This window comes from Balaenoptera borealis, assembly GCF_965194805.1.
Source record: "Balaenoptera borealis genome assembly, chromosome: 6".
In the NCBI taxonomy this organism is placed as follows: Eukaryota; Metazoa; Chordata; class Mammalia; order Artiodactyla; family Balaenopteridae; genus Balaenoptera; species Balaenoptera borealis.
The window spans coordinates 44,551,477-44,578,980 of record NC_138863.1 but is presented as its reverse complement, the minus strand read 5'-3'; the positions used below and the strand labels follow the sequence as shown (position 1 = coordinate 44,578,980).

Here is a 27,504-nt window from a genome sequence, read left to right as displayed (position 1 = left end):
CTATCATGAGTGAAACAACTTTGAATGTTCGCATTTGGGCTTTTCCGTAGATATGTGTATTTATTTCTCTTGGGTAAATGGAATTTCTAGGTCATAGGATGAATAAGTTTACTTTTATAAGAAATGGACAAACCGTTTTCCAAAGTGGGCACACCACTGCAGTGAAAAATTCAGTGCACTTCAGTGCAAAAGTTTAAGCAAATTATCTAATTTTTTGAGTTTTACATTTCTGTTATAATAAATCTTTGATCTAAAGTGCTTGGTTATTTTTATTACTCCAAGCAGTAAGACTCACTGAGGCAACTATCAAGACATATTGCTGCCTACTGCTGGCAAGATCCTGGCTAGAGTTGTCTTGGACAGAGCACAATGCAACCCGGCCAACTATGTGCTCCCAAAATCACAATGTGGCCGTGAGCCACAGCACAGCGCAGCTGACTTGATCTTTGTAGCGTGTTTGGATTTAGGAAAGTCAGAGCTTGCATCAGGCTATATCCTACAAGACTGCACAACCCAGAAGATTCATTTTTCTGGTTAAATGAAGCTGCCACTGAAGAAACAAGCCTTATTTGTAGCATTAAAATAGGTTCTTTTTACATTAAAAACTATCATTTTCATTAAGTATTTTGGAAAGAAAGTGTAAACAGTGGCATCCTAGTACATTATCCTTTGACGTGGTGAAATAATTTGATTAAGTCAAGAGTTCCAGATTCTTGACAATATTTCTTTTTTGTCATCAAAGTTTTGAAAGGTCCTGGATTTAAGACTATGACCTATTTTCAATTTTATTAGAAAATTAGAAGTGCTTTATTTAGTTATTCCTTTGGTATGGTGTAGAATGGATTCAGATATATTATTATTAGCAAAATTTCATTTTCAACTACCATTACTTGAGTACTACAGACCATAAGACCCTATGCTAGATCTGTATCTAGTGCACCTTCTAAACATAACAGATAAAATTAAAACTGCTGGAACTGCAAGGTGAAGCATTATTTAATCTGCAATATAAACGCACAGGAATTACTCTCTGCTATTAAATACATTTTGGCAATTTATAAAAGAAACATTTATATATTATATCTATCTTTGAAATCCATAGCACAATGCAACAGATAAACTGTCAACCAAGAAGGTATGAAGTCTCATTTGATTTTCAGAGCAGGCCAAATAGCTTCTTGATAATGATGTTGTTGATGATTCCTTGAACTGGGAGAAAGTTCCACTGAGACCTGAAATGACTCAACCTCCAGGGATCAGACATCCTTGAAGTCTACTCACAGAGTAATCAGACTTGATTTCTTTTGGCTTTCTAAGACTTGATCTGATTCTTTGCCATAGCTACCTAGACTGGAAGATGGACATGGTCCCACAGTAATATTTATTTACACCAAATGCTGTAGTCATTCAGAACCTGTCTAGGATGCCCAAGATTTTAGACACAGCCTACATCTGCAACATAGAGTGATTATAAATCTTAGATTAGAGATCCAAGTCAGCCTGAGGCCAGGGCCAGAAACTTGGGGGGAAAAAATCCTATGGGGAACTTGGACCTTTGCTTGGACTCTGCATTTTCAAGGTATTGAGACTTTTCGAGGGGGAAGGCAGAGACAACTAAAGTCTTAAATGCAGTGAATTGGGACATATTTAGAGAATGAATTCCAAAGCAAGGGTAGAAGGAATACCTACAGCTAGTAATGTGGGAGTTAAGAACAGTTTAAAAGGACTGAAAAAACGATAGTGGAGCTATGTTAGCTTCACACGAGACAGGGCTCAGTGATATTCATGCTGCTCTTGAGCCTGACAGTCAAGCGCCAGAGTTTGATGAATCACTTTCTTTCTTAGGGTCCGTGATGTGACCCCACATCTAGTGGGCTGGAGTTGTAATGTCACAAACGGGTTGAAGAGATGTAGCTTTCCTTATTTTCTTTAACTGATCTCATCTTGCTTTTAAACCTCCTCTCCTTCTAATGATGGAAAATGCTTAAGCTTGCCAATCAAAGTTACCTGTTTTCTAGGGAAATTTTTAGGCTTTTTAAAGATAAGTACTGGGGACTTCCCTGGCAGTCCAGTGGTTAGGACTTCACCTTCCAATGCAGGGGGTGCGGGTTCAATCCCTGGTCAGGGAGCTAGGATCCCACATGCCTTGCTGCCAAAAAACCAAAACATAAAACAGAAGCAATATTGTAACAAATTCAATAAAGACTTAAAAAAAAAAAAAGATAAATACTGTATGATTCCACTTGTACGGGATATCTAAAGTACTCAAAACTCATAGAAACAGAAAGTAGAATGGTGTTGACCAGAGGCTGTAGGTGGCGGTGGTGGGGAGGGTGATGGGCATAGGGAGTTGTTCAATGTGTATAGAGTTTCCGTTTTTATGAGATAAAAAAAAATTCTAGAGATCTGTTGCATAACATGTGAATATAGTTAACTTTACCGAAATGCACAATTAAAAATGCTAAGGTGGTAAATTTTTTTTTGAATTTTATTTTATTTATTTTTTTATACAGCACGTTCTTATTAGTTATCCATTTTATACATATTAGTGTATATATGTCAATCCCAATCTCCCAGTTCATCCCACCACCACCCCCTCCACCGCTTTCCCCCCTTGGTGTCCATAGGTTTGTTCTCTACATCTGTGTCTCTATTTCTGCCCTGCAAACAGGTTCATCTGTACCTTTTTTCTAGGTTCCACATATATGCGTTAATATATGATATTTGTTTTTCTCTTTCTGATTTAATTCACTCTGTATGACAGTCTCTAGATCCATCCATGTCTCTACAAATGACTCAATTTTGTTCCTTTTTATGGCTGAGTAATATTCCATTGTATATATGTATAAGGTGGTAAATTTTATGTTATGTGTTTTATTTTACCACAATTTAAAAAATACAACTAAATTAGACATCACAAAAAATTTAGGGTTTGGGGAGGGTTATTACTTTTTCAGTATTTCTCACTTCAGAAAGGCTCTCCGCCTCCCCCTATTCTGCTTTTCTAAATGAATCTGAGCAGAGAAGCTCACCCAGCTTCCTGGCATTGCAGAGTGTTTTCTGGTCCTCCCGCCCAGCCTTCTTCTTGACATGGTTTGTATTGCCTGGTCTCAGGGCCTCATCTTTTCCTCTTGATGCATCTGCTTTAATTTAGCTGGGCTCCCTGGTGACTGAGCATCCTGCATGTATGGGCACTGATATATTGCTGGTTTCTCCTGGTTTTCGGAGCATTGTTCTGACACGTGTTATTGATGACAGCACTATTGACTTCAGTTAAGAGGCCCCTGCACTTTGTCATCCTCATCTATACCTAGCAACCAATCCAGCAGCACATTCAACAAGCTATCCTCCCTTGGAGACCTGGTGGCTCTTGGATACTTTCTCACAAACTATCTGGAAAGTTCAGGATCGAATGTGGATGCCCTTAGTCTAGGTACCTTCTTAGTCATTGCTACTCAACTGCTCTGACATCATATTAGATATAGGACCATGTCAAGCAGAGGAATTCTCTTAAAGCTTTCTGACTTTCCATGCTACATAGGAATCAGGGCACCAGCCCCAACGTTCTTTGATTCTCTCAGATTTGTCTGGATTTTTCTTCTCTACTTACCTCTTTCAGCCAAGTTTTGACCCCCAAAAGGAGCAAGGGTATTTGGATGTGATTTCTCCCTTTTTCACTCCCTTTCTCTCTCCTTTGGTCCAGAAAAAAAATAATATCATATCTCAATTTCCTAGTTAGTATTTTCTCTACTTTTCCAGGAGCAATAATCCTCAGCCTCATGATTTACCCTTAATGACTAAATGGGTGAGGGGAGGGAAGAATTACCAAGAAGGAAAAAAAATGGATGGCAAATATTTTTACAATGTTCCCACTTCACCTGGACTTCTCTGTAGATTCTCCTCTCTCCCTCCTTCTCCGGGTCCTGTTCATCCTATTTCCCGCATGCTTCTAATTCATTTTCTACCACTATTTCTACTGCCCCAGTAGTGGATAAGAGTGAGGTTCTGGAGTCAAATTATCCCAGTTCAAAACCTAGTTCTGCTACTAACTAGCTGTGTGAACTGAATAAATTTCCTTAGCTCTCTGTTCTTCTGTCTCTTTGCCTGTAAAATACAGGTTAATAATGGCCCTAAGTCTGCAGATGAAATACCATATAAAGCACTTTGAACAGTGCCTGGAATATAGTAATTGCTCAATTAATATTAGCTATTACTACTCATACCATCATCACTTCTCCTCTAGACTAGTCAGATAGATTTCTAATTGAATTCATTGTCCCTATTTCCACCCCTAGGCTCCTTAATTTATACTATTGTGTAGAATTCAGAGGATCTGAGAGTTGGATGGGAAAAATTATGTCTTTATTTTTGCTCACATTTAATTAAAATTTAGTATTTCTTTCCATTTTGAATATAGGCTTGAAAACACAAAGCCCTTCATAATATCTATCACCATGTCACTAACATAAATCACAAATATTTCATATCAAATTGTAGCTGTTGCAGGTATCTCATATATGCTCATCACTACTTTTATTTATTTAATTAATTTATCTTTATTGAAGCATAATTGATTTACAATATTATATTAGTTTTAGGTGTACAACATAGTGATTCAGTATTTTATAGATTATACTCTAAAGTTATTATAAAATATTGGCTATATTCTCTGTCTGTACAATATATCCTTGTAACTTATTTCTTTTATACATAGTAGTTTGTACTTCTTAATCCCCTACCTTTATCTTCCCTCTCCACCTTGGTAACCACTAGTTTGTTCTCTATATCTGTGAGTCTATTTCTGTTTTGTTACATTCATTTGTTTGTTGTATTTTTTTATATTCCACATACAAGTGATACCATACAGTACTTGTCTTTCTCTGTCCAACTTATTTCACTAAACATAGTGCTCTCCAGGTCCATTCATGTTGTTGCAAGTGGCAATATTTCAATTTTTTTTTAATGGCTGAGTAATAGTCCGTTGTATAGATGTGCCACATCTTCTTTATCCATGTATCTGTCACTGGACACTTAGGTTTCTTCCATATCTTGGCTACTGTAAATCATGTTGCTATAAACTTTGGGGTGCATGTATCTTCAAATTAGTGTTTTTGTCTTCTCCAGATATATACCCAGGAGTGGAATTGCTGGATCATATGGTAGTTCTATTTTTAGGTTTTTAAGGAACCTCCATACTGTTTTCCATAGTGGCTGCACCAATTTACACTCCCAACCAACAGTGTACCAGGGTTCCCTTTTCTCTGCATCCTCACCAACACTTGTTGTTTGTGGTCTTTTTGATGACAGTCATTTTGACAGCTGTGAGGTGATATCTCATTGTGGTTTTGGTTTGCATTTCTCTGATGATTAGCGATGTTGAGCATCTTTTCATGTGCCTGTTGATTATCTGTATATCTTCTTCACAAAATGTCTATTCAGATCTTCTGCCCATTTTTTAATTAGGTTGTTTGTTTCTTGGATGTTGAGTTGTGCGAGCTGTTTATGTATTTGGGATATTAACTCCTTTCGGTCATGTCACTACTTTTCAATTATTATGGTTATTCAACTAACTACTAGATGTTGTTATTTTAGTAAGTTTCTGTGCTATCGGATTTTATTATATGACACATTTAAAATATTTTATAATTATATACATAATTATATATTATAATTTAAACCATTTATTTAAACAATTAAAAATAATTTAAATCATTATTCTGAGAAGGGATATATAGGCTTCATCTGACATTGAAAGGGAGAGACCTTGGCACAAAAAATTTTAAATACCTTATTTAAAGTGGGTTTTTTACTCTGGCTATTGTCTTCCATGTTCTCAGGACCTGTGGGTAGACAGACAAAGCTTGATGATTTCAGAGCAGGTATAGGCCAAGAAACCATGGCATTGAGTGTGCTGAGTCCAGACAAATGATATTTATATATACATCCAAATTTGAAGAAAAAATGTATTTCATTAAGTTTCAAACACTGTAATAGATATAAAGCAAAAATAAAAACCTGTTGCAAAGTTCAAAAAAAAAATAAATGAGTTAAAAAAAAAATGCACTTCTACCATGTTGCTCCCTACATAAAATGTTTCACTAGCTCTCATCACTGACAATATCAAGTACAAACTCCAAAGAAAGACATACAAGGCATGTCCTGGTTCAGTCTATTCAGTCTTCCCCTAGAGCCTCATTGCTTGTCATGCACTGCCCAAGGCCCTATCCCTCCAACCATTCTGAAATACTCGCAGGACCTGGAAGACATCACGCTCTTTCATGCCTGCATTCATGTGTAGGTGTGTTGGAGGAGGGGGCTTTGCTTTGGAATGCCCTTCTTCCTTTTTCTTTCTCATTTATCTTATTCTCCTTACTCATCCATCAAACTTTTATTCATTATTAAAGACATTGCTAATGTCACCTTCTCCTTTAAGTCTTCGGTGAACTCCCAGTGTGGCTGAGATGACTTTCCTCTTCTCTCCCACAGCACCCTGTGTAAACCATTTGTCACATTTTATTAAAGTTGACCGTGTGCTTTTCTGCTCTCACTAGACTGTGAGTTCCTCGAAAAAGAAGCATGATTTATTCCTCTCCTCTCCTCTCTCTACAGTTCCTACAGTAGTATATAGGACTCAATGAATGGGTAAAATCTGATAGGATATCACACAACTATGAACAGAATTACTATGTTATTTCAGAGGAAAAGTACCAGGGACATTCTGAATAATTTTCTTGCCCTCCTCTTCTGATGACAGTGGAGGGAAAATAGTGCTCCTTCAGGAGGCTGAATGATATATTGGGTAGCGTGACTGAGAAGTCTTTGCGACTGGGGGAGGAGGGATGTATAATTTTTCCCTGGAGAGTAGGGCTCTTAGCTTCAGGAGAGGTGAGGGACACTGTCCTGGATGGACTTGGTTGTTGTGGGCTAAATGTCCCACACCTAAAGTGAAGCAGGAATTAAAATATGACAATACTAGACTCTTAAAAATTTTGATGGAATAAATGCGTGAATATGAATAGGTATGAATACATCTGGTCATTTTTGACTGGACAGAAAACCTGTTATCATCAATCATGCTACTGTTTTCATATTCATCTGTACTGATTGTAGTTAGATTTCAAGAGGATGGCTGATTTGACCCTAGGCATCCTCTGTTATTGCTAAATTCTATAAAAATGACTTTTTGCCTCTAAGGATCCATGTGGACAGGGTAAGTGGCCACTAAGCACCATTCCACATTTCAAATCACTAGGGGAAAGATAGTATTATAAATGGTGACAAATGGATAGTCATCTGAAGAAAAATAAATTGGATTCCTATGTCACACTATGATGAAATAAGAGTTGAGATGGATTAAAGAATTCAAAAGTAAATAACAAGCCATAAATGTATTAGAAGAAATTATAAGATACATTAAAAATATAAACACATAGTGTAAAAGGCTCTAAGTATGACAAAAGAAATGGAAGCCAGGGAATTCCCCTGGCTGTCCAGTGGTTAAGACTCGGCACTTTCACTGCCATGGCCCAGGTTCAATCCCTGGTCTGGAAACTAAGAACCTGCAAGCCACGTGGCACGGCCAAAAAGAAGAAAAAGAAAAAAATTGGAAACTATAAAAAAAGACTAAAATATGTAACATCATACAGACATTTTAAATTCTGCATTAAAAAACAAGAAACCACAAAGTCAAAAGACAGATGAAAATCTGGGAAGAAATAGTTGTAGCTAATTTTTTTTTTTTTTTTTTGCTGGGCCCTGGGGCTTGTGAATGCTTAGTTCCCCGACCACGGATTGAACCCCGCCCCGGCAGTGAAAGTGCTGAGTCCTAACCACTGGACCACCAGGGAATTCCCCAATAGTAGCTAATTTCTTAAGTACATATATAGGTTTTGTTTTAATATTAACAACCTAATAGAAAAAATAAGCAAAGGATAAAAGCAAATAGTTAACAGAAAAGGAAACACAGATAATCCTTAAATATAAAAAGATTAATAACCTCACTCAAAATAAGAAAAATGCAGTGAAAATCATGATCAGATACCATTTTTTACCTATCATACTAGAACTAAGAATGATGAGGGTGTGGGAAAATAGGTAACTTCATACATTGTTAATAGAAATATAAATTGATACAACCTCTACAGGGTACAAATTGGCAATATCTATTAGAATTAAAGATAATCATATATACCTGATACATGTATGTACACATATGCTATACACATATTTATTTATTTGGAATACTTTCAGCTGTAAATAACAGAAACCCCAATTCAAATATGGCTTAAACAGTAGAAAAATCAATTATCTCATATAAGTCCAAATGTAAGGCAGCTCTAGGTAAAGTAAGATCAGTAGCTCAATAATATCAGTGAAGACTTAGATTCTTTCTCCCTCTCTCTTTCATCCTCATGGTGTTTACTGGGTCCTCAGGTTGTCTTTAAATTTTAATATGCTTTTGTTACCTATCATAATCAATGTAACCATTCCTTATTGTTAGATACATTATTTCCAATATAAAAAATAGTAAATAACCTTGTGGTTTTACATAAACATTTGCATCTTCATTTTCTTTGCATAAAATTTTAGAAGTAAAATTACTGTATAGAACCTTTTAAGGATCTTGTTAAATATTGGAAGGCAACTGGTCAGGGCCTTTCTATAGGCAATATTTAGAGTGTTCATTGCTGATCACCTTACTAATAACAATAGATATTAACATAAAAATTTAGTACATTTGTAGATGAAAGAATAGTATGTAATTTTAATTTACATTTTTATTATTAGAATGAACACTGATTTATTAAAAGGTTACATTTTTCGAGGAGGTACTTTTCAGATCAGAATCAGGAAAAAAAAAGATAGTAGTATTTAACAAAATTTTAAGTTCAAGGGTCTAGGGTTCAGGTATGAAATATAAAGTGTTAGTAAATAGATCCAGATAGCCAGAACCTATTCCTATATCTTCTCACATAAAGATCTCATGAGCTTATGATAGGAGTGAATTTGATGGGAAGAGAGAAGTTTTAGACAATGATCTTTTTTGATGCCCTACTTCATAGGCTGAGCTGGACGTAAAGAAGAGAGACACATTACACTCCTCCTCTGAGTTTAGAGACTTAAGAGTAGGGGGATATCGTTCATCATTTTCTGGGTGAGATCCATGGACATGACAAGCATTATTAGAGCAGTTCCCATTGACATGACAGTGCCTCTATAAAGTAGAAATGGTGATACAGCACAAATGGGCTTGAGGTAAAAGCTGATGTCAGTTCTACAACAAGTAGAAAATTACATTTTTTCACACCTGAACTAATAGCTGAAAAACTGTACTTCTACATTTTGGGGTTTTTTTGGCCATTTTATTCTATTTTATCTTTTTTAAATTGAAGTATAGTTGATTTACAATATTATGTTAGTTTCAGGTGTACAGCACAGTGATTCAGTTTATATATATGTATATATTCTTTTATATATATACTTATATATATATATATATTCCTATGTATATATATTCTTTTTCAGATTCTTTTCCCTTATATTTTACAAAATATTGAGTATAGTTTCCCTTACTATATAGTATGTCCCTTTTTAGTTTTATTTATTTATTTACTTATTTGCTTAGCAAGGAGAGTAGGTCCCTTTTTAATTTTTACTTTTTTAATTGAAGTAAAGTTGATTTACAATGTTGTGTTAGTTCTACATTTGTATGTGTATTTCTCCCATCATGTATGCACCTGTCTTAGTCACTTAAGTACAATCATCTCTAAACCTCAACTTCATCATTATAAAAATGGAGATATTAATATCTATGCAATGTGCTTTTCCCTTGTAAGTAAATGCTCATACTTCTTGTCCAAGGTCCAACAGGCAGTTTATTTCTTGCCAGTCTGAACAGGATATATGAGGCCCAAGGACACTAACCAGGTAATGTACCTGGTTAACAGATATATTGTGTCAACACAATACATGTTGCACCAACAGATATAAAGCCAAATTCCAGCCTTTGGCACAAATTCTGAAATGACACTGCTCTCTTTGGCCAATACCAGGATTCTTTGTTCAAACCTCTGGTAAAAGCAAGGTGGGGCTCACTATTCACAGTCTACCCACCTCTGTCAGCAAAGGAGAGAGCTCTGCTGGCACTGCAGTGCAGGGCTATTCGCCCAGGAGAGTCCCAGTTGGTGCAAGGTATTTCAGTCATAGGGATGCATCCTGGCCTGTGAGTAGATGGGAACCTAGCTAGCTTCCCATCAGTCCTATGCAACTTCCTTGGAGTTTTTTCTGACTCTGGAGCTGTAAGGAACTTAAATTCACTAATGCATAAGACATAGGTCCTGATAGATTTTAGACTTTGGGACAATTTTACTTGCTGCCAGGGAACATCTACAAGTAGGAAGCAGTACTGTCATTTGTTCTTTTTTGCTCTAGTTTCTATCCCATGGCACCTGGCCTGGTTCAGAGCCCACGATGGCTAAGTTTCCTCAGTAGAATCCTTTACTTAGGGTACAGGCAGCTACATAACTCATGCCATTTCTTGAGTTGCTGAGAAGTATGCAGCTTTTCAGGAAGATATTCTTGGAGCTCAAGCCAAGCAGTTGCCTCAATGACTGCCTGATTGTTTCCATTTAACAATTTGGGTTTTCTCCCACAGTCACTTCAGTGTGCTCAGTAAATTGGTGTTTTATGCTTGATTTTCACTTTCAGAATTCTATCTCAGCATTATGAGGATCTGATGTCATGATGTAAGCAAACGTTCCTGTATTGACATGTTTTGTTTTTGGCTAGTGGAGAGGTAATGCCAAAATTCTGAGTTCCATGGGAATAGAGCCAAGAGACGTTTGGCTTCTTAGTCAGAGTTAGTGTCCGTGGGAGCGGATCTGGGAAAGTCTTGTGGAGGATCCATGGCCAAAACCGCATAATCAGATTTTGTTCTGAATAGGGTCCTTCATAAGATGTTAGAAAAAAAAAAAGAACATAACATTATAGGAAGAAAGTTTTCTTAATCGAATAATCTTGAATGGTTAGGAAGACAAATTAAAAATGTGAATTAGTAGGTTAATCTCTTCATATGTTTGGTTTAAAGCTTACCTTTAAGATTAATTGAATCAAATTTATCTGTCGGCCCTTCTCAGGAGAACTCTCCAACAGATCTCGTTAAGATCAGAATCTGGGAATATGTTTTAGATCTCTGTAAGTTAATTCCAGTGAATAGTGTTTTGCCTATAGTGCATACGCAGAACTAATTAAAGAAAATGTTATTAAAGTCAGTTTTTCAAGAAAGTAAATATATGTGTGTGTTTAATAAATAATCACCTAAAAATAATAGCATCATACTGTTAAAAAACTTTTCTATCTTACAGTAATCCAAAATTGTAGTCAATGAAAACTTAGTATGTATTTCTTTGCTTCATTGCCAAACTCTGTATTTCTGTATCAGGAATACTTAGTGTAATGTTAAACCATAGCTGAAGTGAACTACTCAACCATTGTAACGGAGGATTAGGGAGTTGTCTATCATTATTATTACACATACATTTTATGCTTGTCGATAAATTAGGCACCTTCATATGTCAAGTCTTACATTCAAGAACATCCTGTGTTCTTGACAGGATGTGGTATTCATTGAAGTCTTTGGTAGGTAATCTAGTAAAATATATGTAAATAATCCCTCTATCTAGTGTTTTAAATTGTAACAAAGATAATCTTGCTATAAATGAATGCTATCTAATGAAAATGTATTAATTTTTCAAAGACTTCCTCTGCAAAATTCCACCTAGGCATGAATGAACTAAATTTAGTACCACTTCCCATTGCTTGACATTGTACTCAGGGATGACCAAAATTAGTATAGTTTAATTTGATATGTTTTGCAGTGTGTAAACTGGAACTGAATGACCATACAAATGAAATTTCAACACTATACGTCATGTGCCAGGCAAGTCATGACTTGCTTATCACATTTTAACCTATGGTTTAATTTCTTAGTTATATTACTGGATAGTATCCATGTGTCTTATATTTTAAAGTGATCGTTTGATATTTTAAATGGAATTCTTTTATCATGCTACATTTTTAATAAGTAGTATTGGAATGAATGATCAAACAAGTATAACTTATTTGATTTCTATTTCTATTTCTTATGTAATTAATGTACAAATATAAATGCTACATTTCTTTGGGCAATTTGATTAATTTAATTTAGCCTCAGTTCCCTCTATGAAATGGACATAATAATAATACTTAACTTCCAGCATTATGAAGATAAAATTACATCATTAATGTGAGGGGACTTTGAAAGTTATTAATTATTAATTATTATTATTTCAATTTGTATTACTGTACCCAGTAAAGTAGTGGTTTTAATCACATACTACCATAGATTTCCCATTAGGGTCTATTTGTCCAAGATAATCTCCAGGTTGATAAAAGATAGATGTAAACTGTTATAATCCTACGGACCTTTAGTTAGTGCCCAGTATTGACATTCCCCAGCTGACAAACCATGACTCAGAGCTTTTTTTTGTTTTTAGCTCTCCTGCATTTTGTCTTTTGGAATCATTCTTCTCACTCTGACCCACCATCCACTCTACTCTAGCATTTCAGAACTCTTGTCTTAGTTTTTGAACCAATTCACTTTATGACTTTGAGCAACCCTCTCTTTAGACCTCAGTTCTGTCATATGTAAATTAGGTGATCTCTAAGGTCTATTCCATCTCTCACATCCTATGACATTGACCCACTTCTATCTGTTTGTACATTTCTGTCCTTTGCTAATCACCTGCTCTTCTTCCACCTCATAATACCAACTCTAACCTCCCTCATTAAAATGCAGCCACACAACATTTGCAGAAACCAATGCTGAACATATACAAGGGTATATTACAAATTATAAACATTAAAAAATATAGTTTCACTCTTTCATTAGGACTTGTTGAAGAATTGGTGTAACCAGAGCAATGAATCATCGTGTCAAACTGCTCTGAATTGAAATTCAGACCAGCCACTGAGGTACCTCCTATTATCTCAGTTCCTCAGAATTCTCTTCTGTAAACTGGGGACAATAATGTCTCCTACATTGAGCGTGTCAAGGAAGTTCCTAGCACAAATCTGGTGCTCAGTAAATATTATCATCTCATACCCTCCTAATTCTGACATCCAGACATCAGAAGCCCTGATGATTTATTGATTTTGGTTTTGACACATAAAAAGAATGTGAGTTCATAATTTGAAGTGATTTTTATTCAGCTGTCTAGTTTAATCTATCACAGACTTGCCAGTTGATGACTGGATGATCTTTAAGAAACATAGAATGTTTTGGTAATTAGCAAGTGTTTTAGCCATGTTAAGACATCCAGGCTGATTTGATATTTATTTTCCTTTTCAAACATTCAATTGGTTAAGGATTAAAACTAATTAATTGGGAAGCAGGCCCTTATAAGTATACTTTATTACTTCATAAATAATTTTTATCTTAAGAAGGAAGATAAACTAGATTCTATGAATGAGCTCTAAGAAGACCCTGAGCTCCCTGAAATTATATGCAAAATTGTGAGTTTTCTTTTTCCTGGTGAGAGTGTCCCACCAGACCCAAAAGGGTCATTGACATTCTTAAATGAGTATATGGTGGTTTAAAGTGAAATAGATTTGTTTTCGTTTGGGGTATAGAATAATTGAGTTCTAATCTAGCTACTGTCAATGTCAAAATATTGCCTTTTTATTTTAAGAAAATAAAGTTCTCTACAGAAGTGCAAAAACCAACTTGAATACAAAAGGAACCATAGGGTTTGAAAGGGTTTTTTGTTTGTTTTTATTTTTACTGTGTTTTTTTTAACTCACGTTGGTTTGTGGGAAGTATGAGAAGTATTACAAAACGTTCAGAATATTAAAACTGATACACTACATTGAACTTTACATAATTTTTTCTGAAAATTTCAGGGGTTAGTGTCACGTATCACAAGTGAATATTCTTAGGGTGCTGAAAATGAAAGTGACATGCCCATAGGCAGAATAGCAGAGCGCCTTTGCCATTCCTAGGACCTAGGCAAAATAGAAAAAGAAATGCCTAGGTCTTGTCACAAAACAAATTGGTCCTGATGCTTTCTTTCATGGTCATATGGGTTTTGAAGCGGGCTACCAAATGGAGAGGTTAGTGATGTGATCTTGGGGCTCCATGGTGTAAGGGTAAATATAAAGGTTGGGGAGTCCTGAAACTGGGTGCTTGGAAACAGAGGGTGTTCCTAACTCACAGTTCCCACTGTAGGGATCAAGGTCCCCAGTTATTTGTGCTCCACAGCCTAAGGTGTGCTAATGGGCCTGCTGACCCAGACTTTGAGGTCATGTATATTCATGGCCCTGGAAGAAGTATGTTCTGATATGTACAGCTGAAAAGTGGCCTTACCGCGTCACCGCAGTTGGCTCCTCCCCCAACAGGGGCAACTCCCTTACAGCTCCAGCCTTGTCAGTGTTAAATATGTCAGTATCAGAATTAGAAAAACTACTGCTCTCTGTTTGTATGAGTGTAAATTGCTGTAATATCTTCCATGGTTATAATAATTATAAATTATTTATTTAAGAACCATAACACTAGACAAAATTTTAATCACCTCCCCCATTAGACATAGTCACTGCTTTAGAGCTAAGCTATTAAATTGGCCAGGGGTGGATTCTAGGCACTTTATAATTATTTTTCAATTCAATTTGAAAATTTTTGCCCCCAAAACTCAGATAAATGTGCCAGTATCATTAAGTGCTAGGAAAAAGATGCAGTTTCCCTGTGTCCCTTTGGCTTCAGTAGAACTTGTAACTCTAGGACCATATACCCTTGCCAACTGCAATGCATTTGGAAATTGAACCTATGAAAACATATAAATAGTTTTCAGGTCAAGATAAAGAGAAATGAAACAGATGTAACTAGCCCTTGCTTTTGTATGTTTAAAGCAACTTGACCAGAACCAATTTAACAGGAATTTCACTCATGAGAAACTAGAGTAGCAGACCTAAAATTTCTAAACCAAACTTTTGTGCTAAATCATTAAACTTTTACAATAAAGTGAAAACCAAAAATCCAGAATTAATCATTATAACATAAAACTGTTGTGGCTTTCAAAAAACGTGAAAACACTTTAATATAATTTATATTATTTCTACACATTAGATGTAAGAAATAATTTCACTTAGTCATAAGTATAATGTATTTGATTAACAAAATCCTAATTTACAAAATAGAAGTAAATATATGTAGAAATATATTCATTACCAAATTATAAAATAAAATTAACAATTCTTAAGATATCATCAGTTTATTTTTCTGATTTCAGATAATAGAGTTAAATCATTTTGGTATGCTTAATAATATTTATAAGTATTAAAATAATGGAACGTTGAGATTTGAATACAATGACAGTAAACCATTGAAATTTCACATTCACATTATACAGCCATCATGAATCCGTAAGTGAATGTTAATAATGTAAAAAAATATAAAATGATTGTAATATAACCATCTAACCATTAGCATATGGAGTTTTAAGACCACATTTAATCAGCTAATTTGCTCCGAAATATAAGCATTTGCTTTTCTGTCATACATGAAATGTCTTTGTGCCTTAATACTTAATTTGAAATGTCCTTACTGTAAAAATATACCAAAGTAAATAAAAAAGGAGACATTTATTTACAAAACAATATTGTATACATATTATATAAATGCAATTGTTTCAAAGTCTTTTTATACAATATTGATAGAATCAGTCATTTCCATTATTTCATCATAAAAACTGCAGTGTTGCAAAGGCAGGCTATAATTTTGAAATTTTGATAAAAATGAATACTTTTTGGCTGCCATGTAAATGCAGTTTCTCCAAGTATGCTACAGAATTGAATCCAGACCTCTAGAAAAATGATTTTTCTTTCATTAAAGAAAATCCATTCCCCATTTGGAGGAGTATGAAAATGCACCTGAAGAAAGGAGAAACATTACTTTACTGAGTGTATTTTATTTGATGAACCTGATAACATCAGCCATTCAGCCTATTGTATTAGCACCATTGGCATGAATTGTTAATGTACTGTATCAATCAGAATAGGAATGGGAACTTGCACATGGTGTACCATCCCTATTTTTGTGGAATCTTCTCTTACCAAGTATGCTATCATACAATATAAATTCAAGTGTTTAAGGATGATTCAAATAATGGTATATAACAATCCTGCATTTTACCAATACTACATATAGATTTTTCTGTAAATATTAAATGAAACTGTAAAGAAATAGACTTTAAAGCATACTCCTTTAATTCACCAGAACACAAGGAGAATTGCTTTCATTTACCTGCATATGTTGTGATATATATGAACATAAATGGAATTTGATCTCCAAGTTAAAAAACTCCGGAAATCATAAAACTTTTTATTGTATGATTTGTTTTGATGGTTAAATGCCAACCGTTGCATATATTCTCTCTTTTAGTTCATATACTGTAGCTTGTGCGTAAGTGACTGTAGCATACTCTAGGCTTACAGCCTGTGGTACATAATTTCACAGTTTCAAAATTGTTGAGGGGAAGACCTTCCACTTTTTAGGAAGTTATGAACCAAATATAAATCTCATGAGCACCCACAGCGATCTACTACCATGGCTGGAATTTTCCCATATATTATTTGTTCTTTGCCATTAAAATATAGCATATTAATTGGGGACATCTTTGTGGGAGTACAACAGGGGCCTGCTGAACCTCTGGGGTTTGCTTGGTGCACAAGATGGGTATGAGGATATTTTTGTAAAAATACAAATTCACACTCTCCAGAGCAGTAATTGGCCTTATATCTTTTAGGTGCAATAATCCAATCCCATCCAAAAGCTTCAAAATCCACAGTTAGAGGGTAACGACAGCATCGAGATTCTGTGGAGTGCTCATCACAGTCGAGTCCAAAATCTCTCCTGGATCTTTTTGGTGTGTCTGTTACCTTGACTTCTAAAAAGGGATTCTGTATGAAAAGGAAAGAAGAGTTAGTAATAGATGCTGAAACACCTTCCTACATCAAGCACTCGTTGTTGAAGAAAGAAACTAATCATTTTGCTTCTGCCACATTTGTTCTTATGTTTTAATGTTGCCACAGCATTAAAGAATTTTAATTTACACTAGGCTTGATACTTCCCTTATGGCTCAAAAGACTATAGCAGCAATACAGATTCCCCTGTGGTCAGATCTTTGTCTTGCTTATTCTTGTTTTCCCCAGTTTGAGTATCTGAATGCCTGGCACATAATAGATGCTCTGAAAATATTGATGGCAAGAAAGGGAGAGAGGGAGGAGAAGAGAAAGGGAGGGGGGAAGAAAGGAGGAAGGGGAAAAGCTAGCTTCTCTCTTCCTGCTTGTTGGTTAAATATGGTGGCTAATTATGTCTGATGACTCCTGGAGGGATAGGTATACTCATCCATCCTCCATTCACTAGATCTTATTCAGGGATCCTTGGATATTAACGCCAAACCAAAATAGTTACCACCCAGCACTGTACAGATTGTAATGGGAGAAAGGAAGGTAGGGTGATGAAGGTAGCGGTAGGTATTATTGGGTTGGAACGACAAACTCCAAGAGAGGGAGGGACAGATTCAGAAGAAGATACGATAATATTTCCTTTATTCTTTCACTGAAAAATGTTTCTGTTCAGATATTTAAACAATAATTTGCTAATCCTTCCCCTGCCCCAATCTTTTCATGCATTTGAGACATTTTTCTTTTTATATGGAAAAGTCTGAGGAATACATCGTGTTAACCATCTGCTTAATAATAAATAAAACCTCTGTCACATCACCAGCTTTGATCATTAAAATGCTGTCTATAAAAAAGAACACATTCCTAAATAATTAATAGTAGTTTTTATCCTGTATCAAAATCAAAATAGACCTGGTAATTATTGGTATTTAAGATTATAAAAAATAATAACATCATTTTGGGAGTCAGTAACATTTTATGTAGCATATTTAAAGAAAAATAGATCATTTGGAAAATTGTATAATCTCTTAAAGAATATGTTTTCATTTAAAGTAGATATGACTTACTAATTATATATTCTTTACAAACAAGACCATTTAAAAACTAAAAAGAACACATTGCTTGCAAGTATAATCTTTTGTTGTAAATTATATCAATAAATGGAAGTAAAAGATATGGTCACATTAAATAAGTTTTTGAAAACAGAAGTAAACACAAGCATAGATAAGCCAGAAGAGTGAGTAACTCTAAACTTATACTAGGTTTTAAATGGTTTTTTTTAATTTTTATAATATATAAGGCATTGTCTTCTGTTTGACCTGATATTAAATTAGTTGACATTACCTAAGTAAACTCTTGCAAAAGAATAGTAAGACAGTTCAGAAATAAGCTGGGTGGTACAGGTTAACTACCCTGAAATTTTAAATTTTATTAGGGGTAATTCACAGAGTAATCCACATATACATCAGTGCATCAACAGCCTAGAAAATAAGGAACATTTATCTTGAGGGATCTTAAATATATTATATTCAATAGCATATACGTCTAAACATATTGTATTTAGTTAGTTGCTATAATTAAAAGCATTTTATTTCAATTATAATTTTTAGAGTTTATTTTTTTCCACTTTATTAAGCCAAAAAAATGTTAACACGTTTGGCACTCTTCTAGGGAAAAAAATGTTTTGTTGGGTATGTCCTAGAATCCACTATGAAGACTTCATGTTTTTATTTATATAATCTTATAGCACATCAATGAAAAGCACTTTATATTTCATTCCCAATTCAAAAGAATTCCTAAAGAAGTTAAGGACTATGGTGTAACTTTTTTCTTTAAGTCCTCATGCAAACTAAAAGTATCAAGAGAGTGTTTCATAGGATATGAAATTGGACACCTACTTTTATTGGGTACAGGGCTACCATCGGGGTAAGATACCTTTTTCCGGCTTATGAGCATAGGAAACTGGTAGTTGTTTTTCACTACTATTCATTCACATTATGAATAAAAACATAAGGTTTTTAGAATGTTATTTTCAGTAATCACTTACCAGCCCATCTTCTCCTGGTCCTGGGAAGGTTACAGCAAGATCATGACCATTCTCATCTAAAGCTTTGATTTCAATGCCTAAGTTGGATTCAGGTTGTTTGAGCCAATTTTGCAACACTGTCTTCACATCAATGCTCTGCCAAATACCAGTGCCTGGGTTCATGTCAAGTTTCAGAGATCGGATTCCAGTATACCTTGTACCGTCTTTCATGGGTTTGATGAGTCTCAGGATTTGCACAAACACTGTTGTAGGAGTCTTGACTGGCCTCAGATATATCCACAGTTGGGCCTTTACTACTTTATTGTATTGTATTTTAGAGCTAAATTTAAAGAAGCAACACTTGGGTTTTCCTTCCACTTGCGTTAGAAGATCAGCTATAAATGAATAAGAAAAAAAAAGAGTTACTGAAATCATTTTTCATGACAGATGAATAAACTCCTCCATATTAATCAATGAGCATGTTTATTGGAATAATGTGTGCATATTTAGTCTTTTAAAATGAAAAAAAATATGTAGAATTTCATTCATAACTCAGAAAACTATCAAATAAAATAATTACTATAACTTTTCAGATTTTCTTAGATGTATGTTTTTTCAGCTGTTTAGGAGTAACCTACTTCCTCTCCAGAGAACTGTGGACTAAGGAAAATTCTATTAAGGAATGAAAAGTGGATGAAATTTTAAGATGATGATGATTAGAGAGAACAAGAGACACTGTGGAGGAACATCCACTTAGAATTCTTTGGGAATCTGAGTAGTTACACTTACTGAGCAGCTGTACCAATCAGTCTGGAAGAAGGAACCCTTCCCCCAGGCCTGAATTACCTGGGGACAAGACACTGAGCAACTGAGCCTCAGGAATTAGTAGAAAATATAGTACATCTGTTATGTTTGGGTGCTGGGATAGCCTTTTAAAGGAACAAAACTAGCAGGTAAGTAGCACCAAAATCTAAATGTTGCATTCAGGCTCTCTCAAAACTTAGAAAACATTGTCTTTAGGGCCAGGCTGTCATTGTAAGCAGAAGCACTTAGAAATTTCTTTCCTTTTGGTTTTCCAAGATTGTTTATAAATAAGGCAAATCTACTCCAGGGTTATCTGATAGCACAGTCTTAAAGGAAAATTATTCGTTGCATTATAACCTAATTACTTAATAAGAAAAACAATATTTTGAAACTGTTTTGAGTCCAGTTTAAAGTGGGTAAAGCACTCTGTAAAGCAAGATCACAGACATATGGCACAAAACTCTTTCTTGTCATGCCTTCTCTGTTAAGGTGCCTGTCCCCCTTTCCTTGAGTATAGTTTTGAACTGCCTGCAACAGGAATGGTATGACGTATATTATCTTCCAGAAGCAATGTAGATACTACAGGTAATAGTCCTCCCTCCTATGAAGAGTAAAATAATACTTCAGGAGGTTATTAAGCTTGTGCCTGCCTGGAAATATGCAGATCGGGTACTCTTAACAATAGTACCATGGTCAAGGTATAAGTGGGACTTTGTGAGCCATAGCCTACTCAATTAAAATGTTTATTTCTTAGCATTTTCTGATAATTAGCTCATGATTATTATTATGCTATGTTTACTTCATCATTGCTCTTAGTAATACATTAAATTTATAAAAAATATTTTTTCATATTTTCCAGTGTTGTAATAGCTTTCAAAATTAGATAACTTTAATTTGTGAAGAACATAAAAACACTGTGAGAAATAGTTTTGAATAACAGAAGTCATTCTAGGTATTCAGCAAATGCCCAAATAGTCTTCAACATCTACAAATTTCTTCTGTTCTCTTTATTATGAAAAAACCTGTTATTATAAATGCATATTTCAGACAACCAAATGCAGTTATGAAATTTCATGTAGTTAAAAAATTTCAAGTTTTTCACATTGCTTGTAGTATCTCCCAATCCTTACCTTGGTGGTATTAAGCTGTGAAAGCATAAGCATGTTATAGTTGTCATATTAAACATGCAAGCATTTTATTTTTTATTTTTAGCTTTTTAGCTCTCTAAGGAAACAAATTATGCAGCAGCTTTCAGTCTCATTAGTATATTTCTCATGAAATCTTGAAAAAAAAGAAACTCTTTTCCCTCCTACTTACATACAAGCCAACAGCTTGTTAAAAGAGCCTGAAAATAGATCGGTTTCTCATAAACACTAGAACAGCAGTCAGCAGAACTGTTGCTCTACACTAATAGGACTACTCACACTCTGTGGGCATGGTAATGACCGTTTCCGTCGTAGCGTGGTAATCATCATCTTCCAAGGAGCCGTCACTGCTGTCATCTCTCTGGACATCGTACTGATCAATCAGTTCCCGGAGTGGAGGAGCTTTGGGCAAAAGTTGTCTTATAGCATCTTTGCTGATGTTAGGAGCTGTTTCCAGGCGAAGTTTACTGAGGATTTGGATTTTTATGGCTTCTAGTCTTGAGGATTTAGTGTTTTGTCTCCACATACATGCATTACACAGCCCCTCTTTTTCCACATTTTCCTTTTGCTCGCTGTTCTCATTCAGATCCACTGGACCAGCAACAATCAGCATAAATAGGTAAATATAAACATAGATTTGCAGTTTTTGCATGATTTTAAAATCAGTACAATCTTTTCCCTTGTTCTTATTTCTTCCTTTTACTTTTCTTTTGCTTTTGAGTAATGCCAAGCAAAATGTTAATGCCTGCACAGTCTGAGAGACAACTTGCCACACCAGTGAATCTTTTATACTGTATTCCAAGTGGCTTTTTATATTCCAACTTTGATGAGACAAGTGTCGTCAGGATCTATGATTGGCTCTTGCTCCACAATGAATCTCGCTGTCAGAGGTTAAAACCCTGTCTGTCACAAGTCACCAAACAGTATTTTGTTACAGTCAAGGGTGAGCTGATTCATTTGACTACTTCATAAAAGAAATAAATCTACAAATAATGAAAGATATATGTGACATTTGAAAAATTAAAATCTATGTTAACAATAATATAAACTACACTTAGATCTTGTTCATCTTTATATGTGAAACTTTAAAATTATAATTTAAATAAGTAAATCTTAATTTACACTTCATACTTAAAAAGTTGAAATGTCTTTTCCTCAAAAAATAAAATGATTTTATATTATTTAGGCAAGGATTTGAAGTAAAAGAATTTTTATTTGTTGTAGTAAATTATTTTTAGTACTGTGTAATTAGGGAAATACAGATTTAAATTTTAAATTTAAAGTTAAGATAGTGATACTAGTAAAAGATTTTTGGCTATAATTTGAGAAACTTGTTTTCCTGAATGAATTCTTAACACATAATGAAGATCATACTTTTTAATATTAAACTGCTCATGGAATTATTTTTAAATAATTTAATATCTTTTATTCATATGAAAATTGTGTTCAGTTTTTGACTGATTACTATTATTTCCTATCCCAAAGTTGCAGATTAATATTGCTCAGAGGATGTGTTTTTTCATTGTTTATTACCAAGAGGATAATGTCAGCTATGTGAACTTAGAATAAGCTTAGAATAACTTAGAATAAGCTTAAGATAATGAATTTTATGACTGGTAATGAAGTTTTCCTCAGATTTCCAGTGGTAAAAGAAAAAATGTAGTATCTACTCTCTATAAATTATATCCAAATATTGTGGACACATAAAAGGAAAGGAGCACCATAATAAAGGGTGCCCATTTTTCTATTTCCCAATACTGTGCTAGGTTTGCACCCCTTTGCCAGTTTCTCATTTGACCAGAGGGCAGACACCTGGCAGGGATTTGGGGTAAGGTCTGGGAGCAGAGAATAGAGCTTTTTGTTCTCTAAATTTAAGTGGCCTCTGTAGGGATCAAACTCTCAACCTTAGCTTTGGGAGCCACAAGATCTAATCAAATGAACTATTAAAGAGCTAAACAAACATAGCCAGCGAGAAACAGAAGCTGTTTCCAGGCCACAGGAGATTTATTCTTCCTACTTCTTTTGGGGAAGCTAAGGACTCCTGAGAGAGTTAATCCATTACTTTTTTTTCCAAGAGAATGCAGTGGTTCATATCAAATATTCATTTTTTTAGGTCACTACTTTTGCACATTGTACACTAATTTACTGCCTCAGTGCACTAAAATGCAACTCAGTAGCCTGAAAAGTTAATGCATTTTCATCAAATTCTTAAGAGGTATCTACATCTCTTGAGAAAAAATGGCCTTACATAATGCATTAGATTTGCCCATCATTAAAGATTAAGGAAAACCAGACACAAACCAGATGCCCTGAAAGATTTCAGATATTCATTGTTGTGGAGCGGTATTAGATCAGGTTTATAAAGTTTTATTTGTTTGGTAAATTTATTTTTCAGCATATAAATCTTTGTAATGTTATAATGATTGTAGCATATGCTTCTATATACTTCTGAGTAAATCAAATCTTTTTTTTTTTAACTCTATTAGAATTGCATAGCAGTTGGGACCTCAGGTTCTGCAGTCAGATAGACCTGAGTTCAAATCTCAATTTTGCCACTTCTAACTATGTAATGATGGATGAGATACTTAACTTCTCTAACCTTCAGTTTCCTCATAGAGTTTTGGGGGGGATGTAATTCAATAATACATGTAAATTGCTGAGTATTCTCCCTGTCACACAGTAAGTGATTGATAACTAGTACTTGAGCACTTGGTCTTTGTTTCATGCAGAGGGGTTTGAGATTATGTTTAAATCTATCCTCCACATGAACTAGAACTGCTTCAGTTTGTAGCTGCCAATTATCAATTAACGTAGGCTAGCTCTCTAGTAAAATGTTCTAAGGCAGCCCTATCGCAAGGCACATTTCAGCTGTTTATTCTTACTACCTGGAATAGAGGAAACAAAGATCGTCATTTCCACATGGTCGATGCTCATTACTCACGGATTCCAGGTTTGCAAATTTGTCTCATTGCCGAAACTTATTTTTTACTCCGTAATCAATACTCGTAGCGCTTTTATAGTCATTCACACACATGCACAGAGCAGCGAAAAATTTGAGGCTTCCAACACACAGGATCCCAGTTCAGGTCAACCAAGGCAATTCTCCGCCTTGTTTCAGCCCTCATGCTTATTAATAAGTGCCCTTTTTGCAATCTATATAGCACCATTTTTTTTCACATTTTTGTGTGTTTTTTGGGGGGTGACTCTGCTGTTCAAAGTGGCCGCCAAGCATAGTGCTGAAGTGCTGTGCTCCTAGGCACAGGGAGGCTGTGCTGAAAAGTAAATAGAATGGTGGTTGCCAGGGACTGGAGGAGGGGTGGGGTGCGATGGGGGAAAGCCACTGTTCAATAGATACAGAGTTTTCAATTGGGAAGATCAAAAAGTTCTGGAGATGGATGTTGCTTATGGTTGCACAACAGTGTAAATGTACTTAATGCCACTGAACTGTACAGTTAAAAATGGTTAAATAGTCAATTTTGTTATGTATGTTTTACCACAATTTTTGAAAAAGAAGGTTGTGATAGAACTTAGGGAAAAAATTTCCTTATGGAAAAATATGTGTGTTATGTAAGCTTTGTTCAGGCTTCAGTTATAGGGCTTTTGGCTGTGAATCCAATGTTAATGAATCAGCAATATATATTAAATAAGATATTTTAAAACAGAAATGCACATAAAGCAAGGTTATATATTGATTGGTTGACGAAAATGTGACCAGAGGCTGACAGGATGTAACCTTGTGTTTCCCCTAGGAGCAGTGGCTCAGTAATCACTCATTCAGTGTTGGCAGTGATTTGATAGAACATAACTACTATGAATATTGAGAATCAACTATATTCAATCAATGCCTCTAGACATCAGTAATGAATGAGTTAAGAGGTCCTCAAGAAGTTTCAAGAACATATATTCCTTCTCCAGTGTCAGTGATAACAACCTTCCCAAGGCCCCAGAGCAGGAAGGTTCACCAGCAGTAGGAACCTTCACTGTGGTCTGACTGCTGGAGGCCTGGCTTTGGCTGCTTTCATGAAGACAGGACTGTGTCATTAGGGTGAGTGAGTAGAGAATTCCTTCTAGTTGATGGGAGGGCATGGTCGACCAGCTTATTGGCTTTGTCTTAGGTTTGCCATCTTTGAAAGCAGTTTCTCACAGGAGTCAATTTAGGTGGGCAGTTCACCTCTTCACAAGACTTGTATTTTTCTTTCCCACTGTTCTTCTTTGTACTGGGTGGGCCTTACATTTCTGTAACCATAAGTAACGTAGGAAGCAAACTTCTCTCTTCTCTCTTACAAATACCAGGGGGGGATGTTTCAAAACAACTTTGAGAGTATTAGGCATATTTCCCAAAAAACATTTATGGTTTTACTCTTTGCAGTCTGGGAACTACTGAGTTCATTAATGTAAAAGCTTGCCAGAAGTTTAATGATGTGGCCAAAGAAAGGAGGAGACTAGGAATTAGAATAAGATTGAATCATGAAAAATTCAACTCTGCTGTGGGAAATAAACAGAAAGTTGTATTTTATCTGATCACTCTTGCCACTTCCTTGTGATGATAGCCCTTTGGTATCACACTGTTCTGATTATGCTTAAGGCCAGAAAAAAATTGTATAGTGCTCAACTCACATAACAGCATGAGAAAGGTAGTCATCTCACAGTGGCAATACCTGATTATCCATGCTTTCAATAGATTACAGAACAAAAATGAACAAAAACAAAAGTATCCTTGAGCCAGGGAGTAGCAGTATAGGAATAGCAGACAGGAGATCTGGAATATAGTTCTGGGTTTGTTGCTGACATTTTATGTGACCTTGAATAAGTCATTTGGCAAAGCCGTCATTTATGAATGCATGTATGCATGTATGTATGTACTGTGGACCCTTGGACAACACGGGTTTGACCTGAGAGGGTCCACTTATATGCACATTTTTCGCTAAATGTGTACTACGGTACTACACCATCTGTAGTTGGTTGAATCCTCAGATGCAAGAACCTTGGATACGGAGGGCTAACTGTAAAGTTATATACAGATTTTCAACTGGAAGACCAGTTGGCACTCCTAACCCCTGCGCTGTTTGAGTGTTAACTGTATTAATTCATTTATTATTTTATGAAATATTTTAATGCCTATTATGTGCCTGGTACCATGCTAGATTCTGAGGAGAAAACAGTGAGCCAGACAGAAACAGTCACTGTCTTCGTGAAGCCTACAATCTAGTCTCTTCAATATAAAACAGGAAGAAATTTGATGAGCTGGGCCGTTTAACTTGAGGTGTATCACCTAAAACAGTAGTTCTCACACTTCTTGGTCTCAAGATTCCTTTACTCTGAAAAGTTATTTAGGATCCTCAAAAGCTTTTGTTTGTGTGGGTCATATCTATCAATATTTAACATATTATAAATTAAAAATGAGAAATGTTAGAATATAGACATATGCAAGCATATATTCTATTTGCTGACAGAGTGATGATGTCGTCACATATCATGGAGCCTCTGGAAAAACCCCACTATACATATAAGAAAAAATGAGAGTAGCAAGAAAATGTTAGCATTGTTATGAAAATAGTTTTTACTCTACAGACTCTCTGAAAGGGTCTTCACTCCAGGGATCCCCAGACCACACTTTCCCCCAAAGTAATACATTTTATACTGCTTCAATTGAATTTTTTCCCTCTAACTTGAAGTCCCCTCATCTTAATATCTATAGTTGTACTTTTAATGAGACCTCAAACATGATTATTTTTAGACACTGTGTATTTATTTACTGATACATAATTATTGCCAAGAGCAGAAATATAAATTTTATTGTTTTATAATCACCAACTACTAACTTGTGGGTTCTCTAGAGGACATTTGCACAACATTTGTCAATTCTAGGGTGTAGGCTGCAATCTGGTCTTGAGGGATCTCTTTAGTTGGTTTTCAGGTCAGCCTTGAGGTGATAACATTCATATTATGGCAGTGTGTCATAATAATGTCCCAGTTAACAAAACGTTTGCATTCCATTGTCCTTTAGAGGTAGTATTAATTCAGGAAAGCTTCAAAATGTGATTTCTCTCCTCCTTCCTTTCCAAAGTGGGAAGTTGACTTCCTTTCTAGTTTATTCATTATACATTTGAAATACAAAGAATAAAAATTAAGTTATAATTTTGCTTCCTCTTTTTTCCATTGAAAAAAGAGACTAGACCCAAAAGACTTAGTGTTAGTGTTAATTATATAGATTATTACAATTCTCAAATGTGTTTACTGATAACTGAACCAATAAATGAATGAATGTCTCCTTAAATACAAGAAAGTTCAACTTTCTAATTTTTCAGTAGGTATACTTTTATATTCATAATATATTGTTATGTTTATATATTTTTTTTTAAAAAAATTAATTTATTTATTTATTTTTGGCTGTGTTGGGTCTTCCTTTCTGTGCGAGGGCTTTCTCTAGTTGCGGCAAGCGGGGGTCACCCTTCATCGCGGTGTGCGGGCCTCTCACTATCGCGGCCTCTCTTGTTGCGGAGCACAGGCTCCAGACGCGCAGGCTCAGTAGTT

General features: G+C 35.2%; 2 protein-coding genes across 5 annotated transcripts in view; one reads left to right on the top strand and one right to left on the bottom strand.

Annotated features, from left to right (window-relative positions):
- The window catches only part of LOC309631227 (small membrane A-kinase anchor protein), a 297,357-nt gene that overhangs the window by 142,141 nt on the left and 127,712 nt on the right, over nt 1-27,504 (top strand). The window contains exon 6 of one of the 4 annotated variants that reach the window (XM_082397462.1): nt 24,720-27,324. The exons of the other annotated variants lie outside the window; for them this stretch is intronic. Within the exon in view, the coding sequence (XP_082253588.1) occupies nt 24,720-24,765 (46 nt within the window). The 3' untranslated portion in view covers nt 24,766-27,324. Of the gene's footprint in view, nt 1-24,719; nt 27,325-27,504 lie in introns of those variants that run through there. 4 annotated transcript variants of the gene reach the window in all.
- On the bottom strand, nt 13,415-24,689 carry MSTN (myostatin). Its single transcript, XM_082397418.1, has 3 exons — nt 21,250-24,689; nt 19,043-19,416; nt 13,415-16,989 (listed from the first exon to the last, which is right to left on the bottom strand). The coding sequence occupies exons 1-3, from the start codon at nt 21,620-21,622 to the stop codon at nt 16,609-16,611; spliced, it is 1,128 nt and encodes a 375-aa protein (XP_082253544.1). The 5' UTR covers nt 21,623-24,689; the 3' UTR covers nt 13,415-16,608.